At 42.3% G+C, this 23,163-nt stretch overlaps 1 protein-coding gene and 1 long non-coding RNA gene across 2 annotated transcripts in view; both read left to right on the forward strand.

Annotated features, from left to right (window-relative positions):
- Positions 1-23,163, forward strand: part of LOC148096455 (uncharacterized) — a 147,335-nt gene that overhangs the window by 119,651 nt on the left and 4,521 nt on the right. The gene's annotated exons all lie outside the window — the stretch shown is intronic.
- Positions 1,827-20,917, forward strand: LOC148096464 (ribonuclease inhibitor-like). Its single transcript, XM_087835770.1, has 5 exons — positions 1,827-1,852; positions 2,982-3,161; positions 11,057-11,233; positions 13,319-13,513; positions 20,722-20,917. Exons 1-5 carry the CDS (start codon positions 1,827-1,829, stop codon positions 20,915-20,917), a joined length of 774 nt encoding a protein of 257 aa, XP_087691896.1.

The raw sequence follows: 23,163 nt of genomic DNA on the forward strand, positions 1-23,163 counted from the left end.
ACACTGAAAGAACATCATCCATATTTATTGAGTAATAACTGGACTCTCATACAGCGAGATTCAAATGCCTTTAAACATCAGCTTATCCTGCTGATCCAAGTCCAACACTGAGTTTGTAAAAACATGTTTGTCAATCATTTTGTTTGGTTTCTGAGGAAAATGATTCAATAACTTGCTGCTAATACACAACATTTCATCATATTTCCTCATAACCCTCTTTTGTCTGACCATTTGAATTTGCAATAAAGGATCCACAGAGTTTGGTGACAATAATGACAGTAGATGTTTGTGTGAAAGTGCTGGAAGCAAATGAGTGTGTGATGTTCTTTCAGTGTTGCACTTTGTAGACGCTCCCTGAGCACTGGTCTCACAGCCAGCTGAACAGAAAGACCAGTGTTGTTAGTCCAGGTCAGAAGACTTGTTGGAATGAAAATGAGCTTGTAGTTTGTTTGCTTTAAAATTTGTGACTGGACAAAGGTGTTGGACGTCAAATATGTTCATTTCTGTCACACTTCACCTTTATAAGTGAAGTCATGTGGTTCCTGGAAAGAAAAAAACGACTTTTTCAAGTCTTTTTCCTGTTTGTATGAGAAATGTACGACTTTAATGTGAAACATTCAGAGTTTTTTCTCTTGTTGTGTTTGTTTGAAGCTGCTTCCTGTTGGCTTCAGCTGTTTGGAGTTTCCATTTTCTAAACTTCTACATTCTGAACCTACTTCAGCTCTGAACAGATGATGAAACACTGAATGATTTCAAGCACTTTGTCTAATAAACTTACATCTTTCATTCTTTATGCAGATTGTGGAGCTGTGGTTTGTCAGAGATCAGCTGTGATTATCTGACAGCAGCACTGAAGTCCAACCCCTCCCATCTGAAAGAGCTGGACCTGAGTAACAACAACAACCTGCAGTATTCAATAGTGAAGTATCTGTGTGGTTTCCTGGAGAGTCCAGGATGTAAACTTGAAACTCTGAGGTCAGTCAGCATGTTTTAGTTGTGCTGAGATAAATATGATGTGAAAGTTGTGCTGACACTAAACTGCAGACATCAGGCTGATATTATACTGATCCACACTGAGGATCTTCATGGTAAAGTCTGTTTTCTTCTTCTCTGGTTTAGTCCATTGACTGCAGCAGAACAATGTTCACATTTCAAACAGTGATACTCAACGTATGACCCGCGGCCCATGCGTGGCCTGCCCACCTTTCCTAATTCAGAGAGAGGGGACCCTGATTAACTGTGTAGCTTCTTCCTCACAGTTCTAAGTATCAGACACAACAATGAATAATCCACAGCTGACTGTCTTTAGCAGATCAAAGGTCACGGCACACAGCAGACAGTCAGAAATATTCTAGCTCTGATCATTTATAAGTTGTGACACTGTGAGACTTGATCAGAGGTGTGATCATCACAGCAGAGGCCTTTGTGTCAAAGTCACTGAGGATCAAACAGAAACACATGAAGCAGATTTTCCTCTTCTGGCTTTTCATAGCAGATAACCTTCAAAATATTCTGTAGTCGATCAAAAAACTGAAGCAAACCATGAATCAACATGTGAACATGAGCTGATGCTGCTGAAGTGAAGCAAAGTTACATAGGTTTGATTACAGACACAGCTGAGAGTTTGTAATCTGTCATCATTTTAAAAAGTTTCCATGGAACAGCAGAAATGAGGCTTTACTGTCAGAGGCCGACAGCACTGAACACAACAGCAGACTGGTGGCTAATAAACAGTGAATGATGCAGAAACAGATGTTTGAAGCTGTTCTTGGAGTACACTGAGAGAGAGCTGTGCAGACAGGAACAGCCAAAGTCTGAGAGAATTAATGAGCATATTTATCAAACGTGAAGCGTAGTTTGGATCTTCTTTTGCTGCTGGTTCACTCAGTTTTGGTTGGAGACAGATGAAACCTAAAGCTTCAGGATTTGTGAGCTGTCCACTTTCAGCCCCGACGGCGTGTCTGTGTACGTGCCGTCGAGTGAACGATCCACGCTCTGTGTTTCCATCTTTGTGTGTTTAGCTGCTCTCATTTACTGTTTTAGCTGTTTGCTGCTAGTTGAAATAGTTTGTGAGCTTTAACCTGAGATTCTGGCAAAATACATTTATATTAAACATCGATTCAGGATTGAATGAATCAACATCGTTTTATTCAAATTAAAACCATTTAAATGGGAACAATATTTTTTTACAGCCGCCTCTAATGCTGGGTAATGTCAGCTGGTCCATGTGCAGCTGGCTGTGAGGCTCAGGGAGCGTCTACAAAGTGCAACACTGAAAGAACATCATCCATAAATATTGAGTAATAACTGGACTGTCATACAGCGAGACTCAAATGCCTTTAAACATCAGCTTATCCTGCTGATCCAAGTCCAACACTGAGTTTGTAAAAACATGTTTGTCAATCATTTTGTTTGGTTTCTGAGGAAAATGATTCAATAACTTGCTGCTAATACACAACATTTCATCATATTTCCTCATAACCCTCTTTTGTCTGACCATTTGAATCCCATTTGAATTTGCAATAAAGGATCCACAGAGTTTGGTGACAATAATGACAGTCGATGTTTGTGTGAAAGTGCTGGAAGCAAATGAGTGTGTGATGTTCTTTCAGTGTTGCACTTTGTAGACGCTCCCTGAGCACTGGTCTCACAGCCAGCTGCACATAGAGATCAGTGTTGTTAGTCCAGGTCAGAAGATGACTTGTTGGAATGAAAATGAGCTTGTAGTTTGTCTGCTTTAATAATGTGACTGGAAAAAGGTGTTGGACTTCAAATATGTCCATTTCTTTCACACTTCACCTTTAAAAGAAAGTGAAGCCATGTGGTTCCTGGAAGGAAAAACACGTGGCTTCAGCTGTTTGGAGTTTCCATTTTCTAAACTTCTACATTCTGAACCTTCTTCAGCTCTGAACAGATGATGAAACACTGAATGATTTAAAGCACTTTGTCTAATAAACTTACATCTTTCATTCTTTATACAGATTGAAGGGCTGTGGTTTGTCAGATATTGGCCTTAATTATCTGGCAGCAGCACTGAAGTCCAGCCCCTCGTATCCCACAGAGGTGGACCTGAGTGGAACCTACAGCAACCTGCAGGATTCAGGAGTGAAGCATCTGTGTGGTTTTCTGGAGAATCCACGATGTCGATTTGAAACTCTGAGGTCAGTCAGCTTTTTTAGTTGTGCTGAGATGAATATGATGTGAAAGTTGTGCTGACACTAAACTGCAGACATCAGGCTGATATTATACTGACCCACACTGAGGATCTTCGTGGTAAAGTCTGTTTTCTTCTTCTCTGGTTTAGTCCATTGACTGCAGCAGAACAATGTTCACATTTCAAACAGTGATACTCAACGTATGGCCCGCGGCCCACACGCGGCCTGCCCACCTTTCCTAATTCAGAGAGAGGGGACCCTGATTAACTGTGTAGCATTCTTCCTTACAGTTCTAAGTATCAGACACAACAATGAATAATCCACAGCTGACTGTCTTTAGCAGGTCAAAGGTCACAGCACACAGCACTCTGTGAAACAGTTTGGAGCAGGAATTCTTGCACTAATTCTTCCTTACTAAAAACTGACACTGCTGCACGGCATGCTGGGTAATGCTAGCTGCTCAGGTATGGGCGTGCTAACAGCTGTGAGGCTCCGTGGCTGCAGAACACTGAAGAAGAGAAAAGAGAGGTGGAGGATGAAAAAAAGAGGTGGAGATGAAGCAGAAGTTTAGCTCCAGAGAGGAGCTGTGTCTGTGTGGGTGGGGCTCAGGCAGCTCCGCCCACTCAGTTTGTTCCCTCCTGATTCATCTGCATGTGTTCTGCTTCACACTGCTCACCTCCACCAAAGACTTCACAAACATCTCCTTTCTTTGAGTCCAGTTTGTCCCACAAACACTTCCAAATCTCCTCCTCTGAGATCCTGCAGCTTCTTGCAGTGTGACTCAGCTGACTTCTGACAGACCACAGACTGGCACAGCATCCACATGTGTCTCTTTTCAAACAGGCTCTTGAATTTTCCTCCCACATCATTCTGGCCTCTCACTCTCCTGTGTTCTCAAGCTCTGTAGCTCCAGCTTATGAAGCTTCAGTTTTCCATGTTGGTAACAGTAAACTACAGCCTCTGCTGTCAGCTGGGTAACTAAACAGAGCTGCAGCACGTCCCTGCAGTGGTGCTACATCCAGCCTGCAGACGGCCGTCTACATGTTGTAGTGGTTTACAGTCACCAGGGGGCGCTGTCCCAGCCATGCAGGCAGTGGGCTGCTCTGCTTGTGCTGTTGTTGGTGAAGCTGAAGTGAAAGCGAGAGTTAAAACACTGAACAGTGTCCACTGAGCTTCTCATGCTATTCTCATGCTCAAAGAAGTATAACAGGAAGGACGACTCGTCCATCAGGCGTCCAGCTGTCCGTGACCGTGTCCACAGCAGAGTGTGACCGAGGATTCATGCTAACATGCACACATGAAGCTGATACCACCACGAGCAGCTGCTCAGTGGATTTGGAGGACAAATGTCTGCAGCTTCTCAAAGGCAGTATGCAGAATGTGGATCTCCACAAAGACTTTGGAGAGCTCGTCCCACACTATAAATCCACACTTGTCTGCACAAAACGTCTCACACGTTCCTGTCACAAGTGTCTTCTAAGTGAAGCTACCAGGTTCAGGTCCAGCTTGTTTATCTGGAGCTGCAGTAGATGATCCATCCTCACAAAGCAACAAAGACAGCAGATATGCAAACACACAACACAACCAAAGGATTCTCTCTGCATGTCTGTGGCTGATGCTGCTGGAACGAAGCTGTTTGAAACCTTGTTGTTCTGCACTTTGGGACCAGAAGAGGAAACTGAAGCTCTGTGCAGAGGGTTCAATGGAAGCAGCCAAGCGCTGTAAGTGTCTGCTGTACAGGGATGCTGGTTCAGCTGTGGCTCAGTTTCACAGGGTGACTCAATAAAAGCAGCAGGAAATCAAAGCTTGATGCTGTCATCAGTGTGGAAATAAGAAAGTTTCCTGTGACAGACGCTGGAGCTCTTTCACTCTAAGATTCACAGTTTCAGCTTCAAACTTCTTCCAACATCTTTCTAACACGGCCACATCCCACCTTAATGGAGCTGATATCTTGTGCATCAGCACATTTTCTAAAGGCAGCGATCACATCTTTAGTTTTGGATGTTTAACTGCAGATTGTTTACGTGTTTATAGCACATTAATTACAACAGCAGCGTTGACCACAGTGCTGTACAAGAATCCAAAATAACGAGTAAAATAACTGATAATATTAATATCACACATCAAATATCAAATAACTCTCATGCTGTATTAAAAGCCAGTGAATACAAATGTGTTTTAAGAGCAGATTTACAGAGACTGACAGCAGGAGCTTGGGCTGTTCGATAGAACGATGTATATATGATGACCATATGAAAACGTCTATCGTTTCATATCACGCTCTTTGTTTCCTGGTTATGTGTTTGTGTGTTTTCCAGATAAACCTTTCAAAATAAATCTGAAGTCAGCAATCACCTCTGAGGCTTTTTAAGCTGGGGATGTGAGCAGGGTGGTTTTTCTCTGGTGTTCCCACGTGGGGTGTTCTCTGGTGTCTCTGCTTTGTCCTCTTGGGGTGTAGTTATCCTGCCTGAAGTGTGGAGTTGTGGAAACAGTATAGCTGCTTTACGTGAGTAGTGTGGGCTTGTGGGCCTTGGTAGCAGTAAAGCCAGCTGCTGTTAGTGACAGGGTGAGCTTGTGGGCCCCTGCAAGTGCCTACTCGTGGTGTGGAGTTTTTGTTTGGTTGTTGTGTTCTTTGTTGTTGCAACCTTTTTCCCTTTTTCCAAGTGTTATTGGTAAAACGGCGTTGCCGGCTCTTTTTGTTAAGATTATCTATTATAAAGACACCTGTCTGTTTCCCTTTCATTCTGTTCTGGACTCATTTGCTACTGGTCCCCTCACTCGCATGCCTAAACCCCTTCGGGGGGACGTAACAATCCTTTTGAGAGTTTTCAAAATAAACACAATACATTACTGCGGTCGCTCGTATATTGAGTTACGTTCTAAAAATAAGTCTCACAATGAAGTAGCAGCTTTATGTTTTACAATTATTATAGAAGTTTTAAGGCAGTTAAACCCTCACTGCACACTTTATACACTTTTCTCAGACAGGCATGAAACTTTTTCACACTTTTCTCTCTTGTTTAAACAAAGTTCAAACCTTCATAGAAAAATAATTTCATTATTAAAGAATGAAAGCAAAGTGTTTCTGAAATGTGTCAAATCAGCCTTTGCTGGCATTAAATGAGCTTGGTTCTGTGTGGGGAGCACTCGTCCACGTTTCATAAAGCTTTTGAGTTTTTATGCAGATAATGTTGGTGTCCAGCACGATGTTCTTTTTCCTGCGGTCACTGATCCACAAAGCCAAAGCTGACTCCATCCTTACGATGTTCTTGTTGTGGACAGTTACAACCTTTTTGCCTCCTTGTTGAAACTATGATGGTCAGCATCTTCCTCTGCCTTTGGCTGCTACCACGAGTGCAAAACGTCTCGTCATCATTGTTGTTTATTGGCGACAAAACGTACAAACATACAGTGCAGCACTGCAGAGTCAAACTGCTGTAAATTTGAACACATTCTGTACTGTACAGGAGACACGGCATGAGATTGACTGACAATGGTCTACAGCCAATCAGGACGCAGAACACAATGCGCTGTAAAAAACAAAAACATGCAAAATTGCACAAAAAAGATCAGCAAAACAGCGAGGCCGCCAAAGGTGAACTGTGTTACAGCGAGGGACCAGCGTATATATGGTTGTTGGGACAATAAATGTCTTTGAGCTTGTGTCAGAAGACGAGCTGCAGCTTTCTGGACCAGCTGACCTTAGATGCCGCCATGCTCCAATGGTGAGATCAAGATGCTGTGGTCAACAGTGTCAAAGGCAGCGGTCAGATCCAAAAGCACAGCCGAGTCTCCTGATCAGTGGCTGATAAAAGATCATTAAGAACTTTTCAAAGTGCAGTTTCAGTGCTGTGAAGAGCTTTAAAACCAGACTGAAACCTTTACAACAGATTGCAGCTGAACAATTATAATCTTTTACAAAATCTTCGACAGGAAGGGAAGCTTTGAAATAGGCCTGAAGTTTGAGCAGACAGAGGATCCAGATCAGGTTTTTTAGTACAGGCTGTACAACAGCATGTTTAAAACAGGCTGTACAACACCTGAACTAAGACTGCTGTTAAAAATCGCTAAGATGTCAGAACCAACAACCTTTAAAATCTTTTTAAACACGTGTTGGAACAACATCATTTGGACAAGATGATGTCTTTATAGCATCACATTGTTCCTCCACCTGATCAAACCACACAGGCTCAAACTGATCAAAAACAGCTGAGCAGGTGAATATTTTAACCACGGTGCGATCTCGGGCGAGAGTATCGATGATGGCCAAAGGGCAGCGTCCAGCTCTACGGCCGCTGAAGAGCAGACTCAACAGACGCACGTGATGTGGATCCTACTGCTCTAAAATTGGAGCTTCTTCAATCCATTAAAGAGGACATTAGTACGCTGTTAAAAGAAGAACTCAGAAATGCATTGAAAGAAGATTTTGACAATATAAGGGCTGACGTGCAAGGACTGAGAAATGAGATCGCTAACAGCATGGCGGCGACGTGCAGCGAAGTTGATAGAGTAAAGGTTACAGTGAAAGAAGCTGAGGATGGGCTGTCAATGTGTAGCGATGAGGTGACCACCCTGCAGTCTACAGTAGGGAGTATGAAGGAGGAGCTGTCTGACCTGAAGGATAAATGTGATGAAGGCAGGAAGCGGAGAGCTAACATCCACATCATAGGAATCCCAGAGGGCCTGGACTCGAGCTCCTCCACGGCCGTATCCATGCTACTACGTGAAGTGCTGGGTATGGATAAAGACGTTATTGTCGACTGCTCACACAGGAGCCCTATCCTGAGAAAGCCAGCTGGTAACCCGCACGCCGTCATAGCAGAGTGTCACTACTACCAGGATTGTGTGGCTACGCCGTGCCAGGGCCCAAGCCCCGCTTGAGTTTAACGGACAACCTATTGCAATATTACGACTGGGCGATATGACCCAAAATTCATATCTCGATATTCTTTAGCTGGATGGCGATATACGATATATATTTCGATATTTTTAATGCCAGAAAGTACGAACAAAAAGAGAGTTCTTAGTCAAAGCTGTGTCCCAAATCTCACACAGGCACATTTAGTAACATACAGCGTAGATGTACATGAAACAATTACTCAGAAATAAATGATCAGCATTTATTAAATAATAATGCTCCATAAATAAAAGAAAACAATGTTGTTTTTGTGCATAACAAAAAGCTCACAATTGTGCAGTCAAAATGTAAACTAACAGACGCTGAGCATAATAACAAGCAGCTGCTCTGTTCCCAAGTTCTACTGCGGGACTGACAGCCTGGAGTTTGAAACCCTCTTTGTAACCGTGTCGCTTAGCAAAGTCGTACCAAAACATTTTTTGAAAGGTTTCTGAGCGCCGTGTAGCACATAAAATCGGTTCGAGGTCAGTAAGCACAACCAGAATTCATCCATAAGGCGCACTGTCGATTTATGAGAAAATTACAGGATTTTAAGTGCGACTTATATTGCAAAAAATATAGTTTATGGTTCTCCTTTGATCTTAGCAAATATCTATGCCTCTAATTGGGACGATCACAGATTTTTCACTAATGTCCTTGCGCGCCTCCCCAATATGTCATCACACAATATCATCTTTGAGGGAGACCTAAACTGCTCATTATCTGCTATGGACCACAGTTCACACAAAAGTACACTTAGTCCAGAGTCACCATGCGTCATTCAGATCTTTCTTGATAATTATGGGCTGGCTGATGTATGGAGAATTCATAATCCTGCTTCACGTCAATACTCTTTTTTTTCTAATGTCTATAAAACATATATTTGTATAGAAAAACGTCTCCCTTTAGTTCCAGAATGTGGTTATAAGACTCTGGTGATTTCTCCTCTTGTTTTTTCAATGTGTATTCCTGATGCCTGCTCCAACTATCAGCCATGGAGATTCAACTCAGTGTTGTTAGCAGATGAAGAGTTTGTCAGTTACAAAAGGTCTCAAAGAGATTTTTTTCTATCAATCAGACCCCAGAGATGTCATCATCAGTCATTTGGGAATATCTAAAAGCATCTGAGAGGCCAAATAATTTCATTTTGTGCCAAACAGAATAAAATAGCGACCGAGCACCTCTCTGAGTTAGCTGATGAAATTACTAAACTACATGCTGTGTACAGCCACTCTCCTGAGCCTGTATTATATACACAGTGGCTACAATGACAAACTGAATACAATCTCATATCTACAAAACAGGCTGAGTCAAAGTTGCAGCTACGCTTATGAACATGGAGAAAAAACAGGCAAGTTATCAGCTCACCAGCTACGACTAAGAACAGCTAACCAACTATCCTTGAGATCTACAATGACCAGGGAATAAGGTCTACAGACAACCAAACTATCCTTGAGATCTACAATGATTTCAATAAGTTTTTTGATATTCCCTCCTTGGGAAAAGATGCAATCGCTAGTCTGGAGGAACCTGTCTCTAATGTTGACATTGAAACGGCCGTACGGAGCATGCAGTCTGGAAAATCTGCTGCCCCGACGGGTATCCATCTGATTTTTTCATAAAGTTTTCTGACCGACTGATTTCACTGTTAAAATCAACTTTTGAAGAATCCTTCCTCTCACAGTCGTTGCCTCCAACAATGCATCAAGCAGTGATGTGTTTAATTGTAAGACAGGAAAAAGGCCATTTAGATTGTCGTTCATGTTGTTTAATATCTTTGTTCAACACAGACACCAAGATCCTGGCTCAAGTGTTGGCCCGTTGCTTACACAAGTATTTGTCCTCCATTATTTCACCAGACACGACGGGCTTTATTAGGCACTCTTTTTTTAACATTAGAGCTCTATTAAATATAATTTATACCCATGATAAAGGTGATACATTGAAAACTGTAATTTGGCTTGATGCAGAAAAGGCGTTGGATCGGGTGAGATGGGATTTTTTTTATACGCTTAAAAAATGTGGCTTTAATTTTGTATCTTGGATAAAAGTATTGTATTGCTCCCCTCTAACAGCCGTGCGGACTAACAATAATCTGTCCCCCAGGACAGGGATGCCCTCTGTCTCCTTTTTGCTATTGAACCGCTAGCTGTTGCTCTGAGAAAATGTGTTGGTGTTGAGGGAAAACATCGAGGGGGTATCGAACATGAAGTCTCTCTTTATGCCGACGACATGATTTTATTTATTTCCAACCCATCGAATAGCCTCCGCAAACTTTTGGATAGACTTACAATAATAATAATACATTTTATTTATAGGCGCCTTTAAGAGCCTCAAGGTCACCTTAATGCATACTTAAGGAATTTGGGACAATTTCTGGATAAAGTGAATTTTGGGAAGAGCAAGGCAAAGTCTATCTGTACGACAACTGGGGAGTTTTATGTATTTTAGTCCCTTTTAAAACCAGCTATAACAAGTTTAAGTACTCAGGCATCTGGGTGACACAAAACCACAAAGACTTGTATAAAACTATCTTCCTTTATTGTCAAAGCTTAATGAGGATTTTGGAAAATGTGAGTTTTGCCTCTTTATATTTATGGTGGGGATGCAGAACAAGGAGCAAAGATGAATGTGATGCTGAATCAGCAGAAGATTTGGACACATTTGATTCCAGCATTGATATCATTGATTTCAATGTGTCCATTTCTGTCACACTTCACCTTTAAAAGTGAAGCCATGTGGTTCCTGGAAGGAAAAACACGACTTTTTCAAGTCTTTTTCCTGTTTTTATGAGAAATGTACGACTTTAATGTGAAACATTCAGAGTTTTTTTTTCTCTTGTTGTGTTTGTTTGAAGCTGCTTCCTGTTGGCTTCAGCTGTTTGAAGTTTCCATTTTCTAAACTTCTACATTCTGAACCTTCTTCAGCTCTGAACAGATGATGAAACACTGAATGATTTCAAGCACTTTGTCTAAGAAACTTACATCTTTCATTCTTTATACAGATTGGAGCGCTGTGTTTTGTCAGAGATCAGCTGTGATTATCTGGCAGCAGCACTGAAGTCCAACCCCTCCCATCTCAGTAAGCTGGACCTGAGTAACAACAACAACCTACAGGATCCAGGAGTGAAGCATCTGTGTGGTTTCCTGGAGAGTCCAGGATGTAAACTTGAAACTCTGAGGTCAGTCAGCATGTTTTAGTTGTGCTGAGATGAATATGATGTGAAAGTTGTGCTGACACTAAACTGCAGACATCAGGCTGATATTATACTGATCCACACTGAGGATCTTCATGGTAAAGTCTGTTTTCTTCTTCTCTGGTTTAGTCCATTGACTGCAGCTGAACAATGTTCCCATTTCAAACAGTGATACTCAACGTATGGCCCGCGGCCCACACGCGGCCTTACCACCTTTCCTGATTCAGATTGAGGGGACCCTGATTAACTGTGTAGCATTCTTCCTCACAGTTCTAAGTATCAGACACAACAATGAATAATCCACAGACTGTCTTTAGCAGGTCAAAGGTCACGGCACACAGCAGACAGTCAGAAATATTCTAACTCTGATCATTTATCACTTGTGACACTGTGAGACTTGATCAGAGGTGTGATCATCACAGCAGAGGCCTTTTGTCAAAGTCACTGAGGATCAAACAGAAACACATGAAGCAGATTTTCCTCTTCTGGCTTTTTATAGCAGATAACCTTCAAAATATTCTGCAGTCGATCAAAAACTGAAGCAAACCATGAATCAACATGTGAACATGAGCTGATGCTGCTGAAGTGAAGCAAAGTTACAGAGGTTTGATTACAGACACAGCTGAGAGTTTGTAATCTGTCATCATTTTAAAAAGTTTCCATGGAACAGCAGAAATGAGGCTTTACTGTCAGAGGCCGACAACACTGAACACAACAGCAGACTGATGGCTAATAAACAGTGAATGATGCAGAAACAGATGTTTGAAGCTGTTCTTGGAGTACACTGAGAGAGAGAGCTGTGCAGGCAGGAACAGCCAAAGTCAGAGAGAATTCATGAGCATATTTATCAAAGCAGAGTTTGGATCTTCTTTTGCTGCTGGTTCACTCAGTTTTGGTTGGAGACAGATGAAACCTGCAGCTTCAGGAGTCCACTTTCAGCCCTGACGGCGTGTCCTTGTACGTGCCGTCGAGTGAACGATCCACGCTCTGTGTTTCCATCTTTGTGTGTTTAGCTGCTTTCATTTACTGTTTTAGCTGTTTGCTACTTGTTGAAATAGTTTGTGAGCTTTAACCTGAGATTCTGGAAAAATACATTTATATTAAACATCAATTCAGGATTGAATGAATCAACATCGTTTTATTCAAATTAAAACCATTTAAATGGGAACATTGATTTTTTACACCCGCCTCTAATGCTGGGTAATGTCAGCTGGTCCATGTGCAGCTGGCTGTGAGGCTCAGGGAGCGTCTACAAAGTGCAACACTGAAAGAACATCATCCATAAATATTGAGTAATAACTGGACTCTCATACAGCGAGACTCAAATGCCTTTAAACATCAGCTTATCCTGCTGATCCAAGTTCAACACTGAGTTTGTAAAAACATGTTTGTCAATCATTTTGTTTGGTTTCTGAGGAAAATGATTCAATGACTTGCTGCTAATACACAACAGTTCATCATATTTCCTCATAACCCTCTTTTGTCTGACAATTTGAATCCCATTTGAATTTGCAATAAAGTATCCACAGAGTTGGTGACAATAATGACAGTAGATGTTTGTGTGAAAGTGCTGGAAGCAAATGAGTGTGTGATGTTCTTTCAGTGTTGCACTTTGTAGACGCTCCCAGAGTATATGTCCATTTCTTTCACACTTCACCTTTATTTATGGTGGGGATGCAGAACAAGGAGAAAAGATGAATGTGATGCTGAATCAGCAGAAGACTTGGACTCATTTTATTCCAGCTTTGATATCATTGATTTCAATATGTGCATTTCTTTCACACTTCACCTTTAAAAGTGAAGCCATGTGGTTCCTGGAAGGAAAAACACGACTTTTTCAAGTCTTTTTCCTCTTTTTATGAGAAATGTATGACTTTAATGTGAAACATTCAGAGTTTTTTCTCTTGTTGTGTTTGTTTGAAGCTGCTTCCTGTTGGCTTCAGCTGTTTGGAGTTTCCATTTTCTAAACTTCTACATTCTGAACCTTCTTCAGCTCTGAACAGATGATGAAACACTGAATGATTTCAAGCACTTTGTCTAATAAACTTACATCTTTCATTCTTTATACAGATTGGAACACTGTGGTATGTCAGGGATTAGCTGTGATTATCTGGCAGCAGCACTAAAGTCCAACCCCTCCCATCTGAGAGAGCTGGACCTGATAAATGACTACTGGTCTTCGACTAAGAACAAGCTGCAGGATTCAGGAGTGAAGCATCTGTGTGGTTTCCTGGAGAGTCCAGGATGTAAACTTGAAACTCTGAGGTCAGTCAGCATATTTTAGTTGTGCTGAGATGAATATGATGTGAAAGTTGTGCTGACACTAAACTGCAGACATCAGGCTGATATTATACTGATCCACACTGAGGATCTTCATGGTAAAGTCTGTTTTCCTCTTCTCTGGTTTAGTCCATTGACTGCAGCAGAACAATGTTCACATTTCAAACAGTGATACTCAACGTATGGCCCGCGGCCCACACGTGGCCTGCCCACCTTTCCTAATTCAGAGAGAGGGGACCCTGATTAACTGTGTAGCGTCTTCCTCACTGTTCTAAGTATCAGACACAACAATGAATCATCCACAGCTTACTGTCTTTAGCAGGTCAAAGGTCACGGCACACAGCAATCTGTGAAACAGTTTGGAGCAGAAATTCTTGCACATCTACAAACTGACACTGCTGCACGGCATGTTGGGTAATGCTAGCTGCTCAGGTATGGGCGTGCTAACAGCTGTGAGGCTCCGTGGCTGCAGAACACTGAAGAAGAGAAAAGAGAGGTGGAGGATGAAGAAAAGAGGCGGAGATGAAGCAGAAGTTTAGCTCCAGAGAGGAGCTGTCACTGTGTGGGCGGGGTTCAGGCAGCTCCGCCCACACAGTGACAGTGAAGCAGGTGAAGAGTAATAAATGAAGACAGCAGACAGGATTTGATAAGCTGATGTACAAACATGTAGAATGATGGTGGCAGCTACAGAAACAGGTCCATACAGACTGAAGCGTACACTGCTGTTATAAGAGCTGTGGAAACTCAGGTCAAAAGGACGTAACCACACTGCTGACAGTTCCAGGACAGTCACAGAGTTACAGCATCATTTGTGAACATAAAGACAGAAAGCTCATCCAAATCCTGGCATTAAAAGTCTGTCCTGGTGGTGTCCAGTCAAACACGTCTCTGTGAAAGCTTCAATCCAACAGGCTCCAAAGTCCTTCTGCTCATTTCCTCGCCGGGTTCTTGATGCTCCTGTACCACCAAGATGATCAGCCTCTGCTGTCAGCTGGGTAACTAAACAGAGCTGCAGCACGTCTCTGCGGTGGTGCTACATCCAGCCTGCAGATTGCCGTCTACATGTTGTAGTGGTTTACAGCCACCAGGGGGCGCTGTCCCAGCCATGCAGGCAGTGGGCTGCTCTGCTTGTGCTGTTGTTGGTGAAGCTGAAGTGAAAGCGAGAGTTAAAACACTGAACAGTGTCCACTGAGCTTCTCATGCTCTTCTCATGTTCAAAGAAGTTTAATAGGAAGGACGACTCGTCCATCAGGCGTCCAGCTGTCCGTGACCGTGTCCACAGCAGAGTGTGACCGAGGCTTCATGCTAACACGCACACATGAAGCTAATACCACCACGAGCAGCTGCTCAGTGGATTTGGAGGACAAATGTCTGCAGCTTCTCACAGGCAGTATGCAGAATGTGGATCACCACAAAGACTTTGGAGAGCTCGTCCCACACTATAAATCCACACTCTTCTGCACAAAACGTCTCACACGTTCCCGTCACAAGTGTCTTCTAAGTGAAGCTACCAGGTTCAGGTCCAGCTTGTTTATCTGGAGCTGCAGTAGATGATCCATCCTCACAAAGCAAAACAGACAGCAGATATGCAAACACACAACACAACCAAAGGATTCTCTCTGCATGTCTGTGGCTGATGCTGCTGGAACGAAGCTGTTTGAAACCTTGTTGTTCTGCACTTTGGGACCAGAAGAGGAAACTGAAGCTCTGTGCAGAGGGTTCAATGGAAGCAGCCAAGCGCTGTAAGTGTCTGCTGTACAGGGATGCTGGTTCAGCTGTGGTTCAGTTTCACAGGGTGACTCAATAAAAGCAGCAGGAAATCAAAGCTTGATGCTTTCATCAGTGTGGAAATAAGAAAGTTTCCTGTGACAGACGCTGGAACTCTTTCACTCTCAGCTTCACAGTTTCAACTTCAAACTTCTTCCAACATGTTTCTAACACGGCCAAATTCCACCTTAAACGAGCTGATATCTTGTGCATCAGCACATTTTCTAAAGGCAACGATCACATCTTTAGTTTTGGATGTTTAACTGCAGATTGTTTATGTGTTTATAGCACATTAATTACAACAGCAGCGTTGACCACAGTGCTGTAGAAGAATCCAAAATAACTATTAAAGTAACTCATAACATTAATATCACACATCAAATAACAAATAACTCTCATGATGTATTAAAAGCCAGTGAATACAAATGTGTTTTAAGAGCAGATCTAAAGAGACTGACAGCAGGAGCTGGGGCTGTTCGATAGAACAATGTATATATGATGACCATATGAAAACGTCTATCGTTTCATATCACGCTCTTTGTTTCCTGGTTATGTGTTTGTGTGTTTTCCAGATAAACCTTTCAAAATAAATCTGAAGATCCTGTTGAGAGTTTTCAAAATAAACACAATACATTACTACGGTCGCTCGTTTATTGAGTTACGTTCTAAAAATAAGTCTCAGAATGAAGTAGCAGCTTTATGTTTTACAATTATTATAGGAGTTTTAAGGCAGTTAAACCCTCACTGCACACTTTATGCACTTTTCTCAGACAGGCATGAACATTTTCACACTTTTCTCTCTTGTTTAAACAAAGTTCAAACCTTCATAGAAAAATAATTTCATTATTAAAGAATGAAAGCAAAGTGTTTCTGAAATGTGTCAAATCAGCCTTTGCTGGCATTAAATGAGCTTGGTTCTGTGTGGGGAGCACTCGTCCAAGGCCTGGGCTCCTCGCTGTCAGGTAAAGTTTCATAAAGCTTTTGAGTTTTTATGCAGATAATGTTGGTGTCCAGCACGATGTTTTTCTTGCGGTCACTGATCCACAAAGCCAAAGCTGACTCCATCCTTACGATGTTCTTGTTGTGGATAGTTACAACCTTTTTGCCTCCTTGTTGAAACGATGATGGTCAGCATCTTCCTCTGCCTTTGGCTGCTACCACGAGTGCAAAACGTCTCGTCATCATTGTTGTTTGTTGGGGACAAAACGTACAAACATACAGTGCAGCACTGCAGAATCACACTGCTGTAAATTTGAACACATTCTGTACTGTACAGGAGACATGGCAAGAGATTGGCTGACAATGGTCTACAGCCAATCAGGACGCAGAACACAACGCGCTGTAAAAAACAAAAGCATGCAAAATTGCAGAAAAAAGATCAGCGAAACAGCGAGGCCGCCAAAGGTGAACTGTGTTACAGCGAGGGACCAGCGTATATATGGTTGTTGGGACGATAAATGTCTTTGAGCTTGTGTCAGAAGACGAGCTGCAGCTTTCTGGACCAGCTGACCCTTGATGCCGCCATGCTCCAATGGTGAGATCAAGATGCTCTGGTCAACAGTGTCAAAGGCAGCGGTCAGATCCAAAAGCACAGCCGAGTCTCCTGATCAGTGGCTGATAAAAGATCATTAAGAACTTTTCAAAGTGCAGTTTCAGTGCTGTGAAGAGCTTTAAAACCAGACTGAAACCTTTACAACAGATTGCAGCTGAATAATTATAATCTTTTACAAAATCTTCGACAGGAAGGGAAGCTTTGAAATAGGCCTGAAGTTTGAGTGGACAGAGGATCCAGATCAGGTTTTTAGTACAGGCTGTACAACAGCATGTTTAAAACAGGCTGTACAACACCTGAACTAAGACTGCTGTTAAAAATCGCTAAGATGTCGGAACCAACAACCTTTATAATCTTTTTAAACACGTGTTGGAACAACATCATTTGGACAAGATGAAGTCTTTATAGCATCACATCGTTCCTCCACCTGATCAAACCACACAGGCTCAAACTGATCAAAAACAGCTGAGCAGGTGAATATTTTAGCCCCGGTGCGATCTCGGGCGAGAGTATCGATGATGGCCAAAGGGCAGCGTCCAGCTCTACGGCCGCTGAAGAGCAGACTCAACAGACGCACGTGATGTGGATCCTACTGCTCTAAAATTGGAGCTTCTTCAATCCATTAAAGAGGACATTAGTACGCTGTTAAAAGAAGAACTCAGAAATGCATTGAAAGAAGATTTTGACAATATAAGGGCTGACGTGCAAGGACTGAGAAATGAGATCGCTAACAGCATGGCGGCGACGTGCGGCAAAGTTGATGGAGTAAAGGTTACAGTGAAAGAAGCTGAGGATGGGCTGTCAATGTGGAGCGATGAGGTGACCACCCTGCAGTCTACAGTAGAGAGTATGAAGGAGGAGCTGTCCGACCTGAAGGATAAATGTGATGAAGGCAGGAAGCGGAGAGCTAACATCCACATCATAGGGATCCCAGAGGGCCTGGACTCGAGCGCCTCCACGGCCGTATCCGTGCTACTACGTGAAGTGCTGGGTATGGATAAAGACGTTATTGTCGACTGCTCACACAGGAGCCCTATCCTGAGAAAGCCAGCTGGTAACCCGCACGCCGTCATAGCCGAGCGTCACTACTACCAGGATTGTGTGGCTACGCCGTGCCAGGGCCCAAGTCCCGCTTGAGTTTAATGGACAACCTATTGCAATATTACGACTGGGCGATAGGACCCAAAATTTATATCTCGATATTCTTTAGCTGGATGGCGACATACGATATATATCTCGATATTTTTAAAGTACGAACAAAAAGAGAGTTCTTAGTCAAAGCTGTGTCCCAAATCTCACACAGGCACATTTAGTAACATACAGCGTAGATGTACATGAAACAATTACTCAGAAATAAATGATCAGCATTTATTAAATAATAATGCTCCATAAATAAAAGGAAACAATGTTGTTTTTGTGCATAACAAAAAGCTCACAATCGTGCAGTCAAAATGTAAACTAACAGACGCTGAGCATAATAACAAGCAGCTGCTCTGTTCCCAGGTTCTACTGCGGGACTGACAGCCTGGAGTTTGAAACCCTCTTTGTAACCGTGTCTCTTACAGGTGCCATTTATGGTCCTTATACACACTCAGTACAGTAATATTACGTTGAAGCAGAGTACGCATCACTCCGCGAGGCTCCTCGGTAGCAGTAATGCTCCAACAATCCATCAAGCGGTGCGGCCTCGTAGCTTAGCAAAGTCGTACCAAAACATTTTTTGAAAGGTTTCTGAGCGCCGTGTAGCACATAAAATCGGTTCGAGGTCAGTAAGCACAACCAGAATTCATCCATAAGGCGCACTGTCGATTTATGAGAAAATTACAGGATTTTAAGTGCGACTTATATTGCAAAAAATATAGTTTATGGTTCTCCTTTGATCTTAGCAAATATCTATGCCTCTAATTGGGACGATCACAGATTTTTCACTAATGTCTTTGCGCGCCTCCCCAATATGTCATCACACAATATCATCTTTGAGGGAGACCTAAACTGCTCATTATCTGCTATGGACCACAGTTCACACAAAAGTACACTTAGTCCAAAGTCACCATGCGTCATTCAGATCTTTCTTGATAATTATGGGCTGGCTGATGTATGGAGAATTCATAATACTGTTTCACGTCAATACTCTTTTTTTTCTAATGTCTATAAAACATATATTTGTATAGAAAAACGTCTCCCTTTAGTTCCAGAATGTGATTATAAGACTCTGGTGATTTCTCCTCTTGTTTTTTCAATGTGTATTCCTGATGCCTGCTCCAACTATCAGCCATGGAGATTCAACTCAGTGTTGTTAGCAGATGAAGAGTTTGTCAGTTACAAAAGGTCTCAAAGAGATTTTCTATCAATCAGACCCCAGAGATGTCATCATCAGTCATTTGGGAATCTCTAAAATTTCATTTTGTGCCAAACAGAATAAAATAGCGACCGAGCGCTTCTCTCAGTTAGCTGATGAAATTACTAAACTACATGCTGTGTACAGCCAATCTCCTGAGCCTGTATTATGTACACAGCGGTTACAATGACAAACTGAATACAATCTCATATCTACAAAACAGGCTGAGTCAAAGTTGCAGCTACGCTTATGAACATGGAGAAAAAACAGGCGAGTTATCAGCTCACCAGCTACGACTAAGAACAGCTAACCAACTATCCTTGAGATCTACAATGACCAGGGAATAAGGTCTACAGACAACCAAACTATCCTTTGATCCACAATGATTTCAAGAAGTTTTTTGATATTCCCTCCTTGGGAGAAGATGCGATCGCTAGTCTGGAGGAACCTGTCTCTAATGTTGACATTGAAACGGCCGTACGGAGCATGCAGTCTGGAAAATCTGCTGCCCCGACGGGTATCCATCTGATTTTTTCATAAAGTTTTCTGACCGACTGAATTCACTGTTGAAATCAACTTTTGAAGAATCCTTCCTCTCACAGTCGTTGCCTCCAACAAAGCATCAAGCAGTGATGTGTTTAATTGTAAAACAGGAAAAAGACCATTTAGATTGTCGTTCATGTCGTTTAATTTTTTTGTGTGTGTGTTGAGGGAAAACATCGAGGGGGTATCAAACATGAAGTCTCTCTTTATGCCGACGACATGATTTTATTTATTTCCAACCCATCGAATAGCCTCCGCAAACTTTTGGATAGACTTACAATAATAATAATACATTTTATTTGTAGGCGCCTTTAAGAGCCTCAAGGTCACCTTAATGTATACTTAAGGAATTTGGGACAATTTCTAAATATAAAGTAAATTTTGGGAAGAGCGAGGCAAAGTCAATCTGTACGACAACTGGGGAGTTTTGTGTATTTTAGCACCTTTTAAACCCAGCTATAACAAGTTTAAGCACTCGGGCATTTGGGTGACAAGAAAACAACAAAGACTTGTATAAAATTATCTTCCTTTATTGTCGAAGCTTAAAGAGAGAGTTTTGGAGAATGTGAGTTTTGCCTCTTTATATTCATGGTGGGGATGCAGAACAAGGAGCAAAGATGAATGTGATGCTGAATCAGCAGAAGACTTGGACTCATTTGATTCCAGCTTTGATATCATTGATTTCAATATGTCCATTTCTGTCACACTTCACCTTTAAAAGTGAAGCCATGTGGTTCCTGGAAGGAAAAACACGACTTTTTCAAGTCTTTTTCCTGTTTTTATGAGAAATGTATGACTTTAATGTGAAACATTCAGAGTTTTTTCTCTTGTTGTGTTTGTTTGAAGCTGCTTCCTGTTGGCCTCAGCTGTTTGGAGTTTCCATTTTCTAAACTTCTACATTCTGAACCTTCTTCAGCTCTGAACAGATGATGAAACACTGAATGATTTCAAGCACTTTGTCTAAGAAACTTACATCTTTCATTCTTTATACAGATTGAATGGCTATGGTTTGTCAGAGATCAGCTGTGATTATCTGGCAGCAGCACTGAAGTCCAACCCCTCCCATCTGAGAGAGCTGGACCTGAGCTACAACAGCAAGCTGCACGATCCAGGAGTGAAGCATCTGTGTGGTTTCCTGGAGAGTCCAGGATGTAAACTTGAAACTCTGAGGTCAGTCAGCATGTTTTAGTTGTGCTGAGATGAATATGATGTGAAAGTTGTGCTGACACTAAACTGCAGACATCAGGCTGATATTATACTGATCCACACTGAGGATCTTCATGGTAAAGTCTGTTTTCTTCTTCTCTGGTTTAGTCCATTGACTGCAGCAGAACAATGTTCACATTTCAAATAGTGATACTCAACGTATGACCCCTGGCCCACATGCGGCCTGCCCACCTTTCCTGATTCAGAGAGAGGGGACCCTGATTAACTGTGTAGCTTCTTCCTCACAGTTCTAAGTATCAGATACAACAATGAATAATCCACAGCTGACTCTCTTTAGCAGGTTAAAGGTCACGGCACACAGCAGACAGTCAGAAATATTCTAACTCTGATCATTTATCAGTTGTGACACTGTGAGACTTGATCAGAGGTGTGATCATCACAGCAGAGGCCTTTGTGTCAAAGTCACTGAGGATCAAACAGAAAACACATGAAGCAGATTTTCCTCTTCTGGCTTTTTATAGCAGATAACCTTCAAAATATTCTGCAGTCGATCAAAAACTGAAGCAAACCATGAATGTGAACATGAGCTGATGCTGCTGAAGTGAAGCAAAGTTACAGAGGTTTGATTACAGACACAGCTGAGAGTTTGTAATCTGTCATCATTTTAAAAAGTTTCCATGGAACAGCAGAAATGAGGCTTTACTGTCAGAGGCCGACAGCACTGAACACAACAGCAGACTGGTGGCTAATAAACAGTGAATGATGCAGAAACAGATGTTTGAAGCTGTTCTTGGAGTACACTGAGAGAGAGAGAGCTGTGCAGGCAGGAACAGCCAAAGTCAGAGAGAATTCATGAGCACATTTATCAAACGTGAAGCAGAGTTTGGATCTTCTTTTGCTACTGGTTCACTCAGTTTTGGTTGGAGACAGATGAAACCTGCAGCTTCAGGATCTGTGAGCTGTCCACTTTCAGCCCCGACGGCGTGTCCGTGTACGTGCCGTCGAGTGAACGATCCACACTCTGTGTTTCCATCTTTGTGTGTTTAGCTGCTCTCATTTACTGTTTTAGCTGTTTGCTGCTTGTTGAAATAGTTTGTGAGCTTTAACCTGAGATTCTGGCAAAATACATTTATATTAAACATCGATTCAGGATTGAATGAATCAACATCGTTTTATTCAAATTAAAACCATTTAAATGGGAACATTGATCTTTTACAGCCGCCTCTAATGCTGGGTAATGTCAGCTGGTCCATGTGCAGCTGGCTGTGAGGCTCAGGGAGCGTCTACAAAGTGCAACACTGAAAGAACATCATCCATAAATATTGAGTAATAACTGGACTCTCATACAGCGAGACTCAAATGCCTTTAAACATCAGCTTATCCTGCTGATCCAAGTCCAACACTGAGTTTGTAAAAACATGTTTTTCAATCATTTTATTTGTGTCACGGGGCCGAGTGGCCTGTACTGAACAGGACTCAGGTGCAGAAACCCATTGCAGAGACAGCAGATATATCAATCAAGCAGGTATAACAATCTATTAGGCGTAAGTGCAAAAAAACATAGCAAAGACAAAACAATAAAACCTGGAGGTTGACGAGGCGTGGCCTGGGAAACGTGGCTAGGGCGAGGGAATGAGGCCTGAGATGCAGAGTGGAGCTGAGCAGGGAACATTCACACTGAAGAGAGAAGATAGTGGAGTTAGGGAGGTAGTGGAGGCAGCTCTGAAGTGGCAAGTTGTAAGGGTAGAATTCTTACTTGCAGTAGGGGACAGTGTTGAGAGGGAGGTGAGAGAATCCAGGGGCTGCTGAGTGGCGTGGAAAGGTTGACCTGAGATCTGGGGCTTCAGATGGAGTGTGATGGCAGGAATGCAGGCAGGTGAAGCACAGAGAGATTTTCAAAATGATTGCTTGGTATCCTGAGTCCGGAGGTGGAGCGTGAGCCAAGGTGAATACAACAACTGCAGCACAAGAGAGTCTGGTTAACAAGATAAAGCACAGCAAGAACATGAAGTATAAGGACTGTTACCAACATGTGTTGATGACAAACTGGCAGTGAATGAACATCAATGTGTGGCTTAAATCCCTCTAGCTTGATTGCCTGCAATTGGCTCCAGGTGTGCAGGAGCTGGAGGAGGTGGCCCTGCCCAGGGGGGGATCCCAGGTAGGTTCAGGAGCCTTATGCAAATTCCATCCACCCACTGCAGACCATGACAGTTTGGTTTCTGAGGAAAATGATTCAATAACTTGCTGCTAATACACAACATTTCA

This window comes from Neolamprologus brichardi, chromosome 23, assembly GCF_056152115.1.
Source record: "Neolamprologus brichardi isolate AB-2024 chromosome 23, ASM5615211v1, whole genome shotgun sequence".
Lineage (NCBI taxonomy): Eukaryota > Metazoa > Chordata > Actinopteri > Cichliformes > Cichlidae > Neolamprologus > Neolamprologus brichardi.

Excerpts from the sequence above, each read along its gene's own strand:
- LOC148096464 (XM_087835770.1), top strand. The coding sequence starts at position 1,827 with ATGAGCATATTTATCAAACGTGAAGC. Across the intron at positions 1,853-2,981 it reads ATATTTATCAAACGTGAAGC|ATTGAAGGGCTGTGGTTTGT; the intron begins GTAGTTTGGATC and ends TTCTTTATACAG. Across the intron at positions 11,234-13,318 it reads TGTAAACTTGAAACTCTGAG|ATTGGAACACTGTGGTATGT; the intron begins GTCAGTCAGCAT and ends TTCTTTATACAG.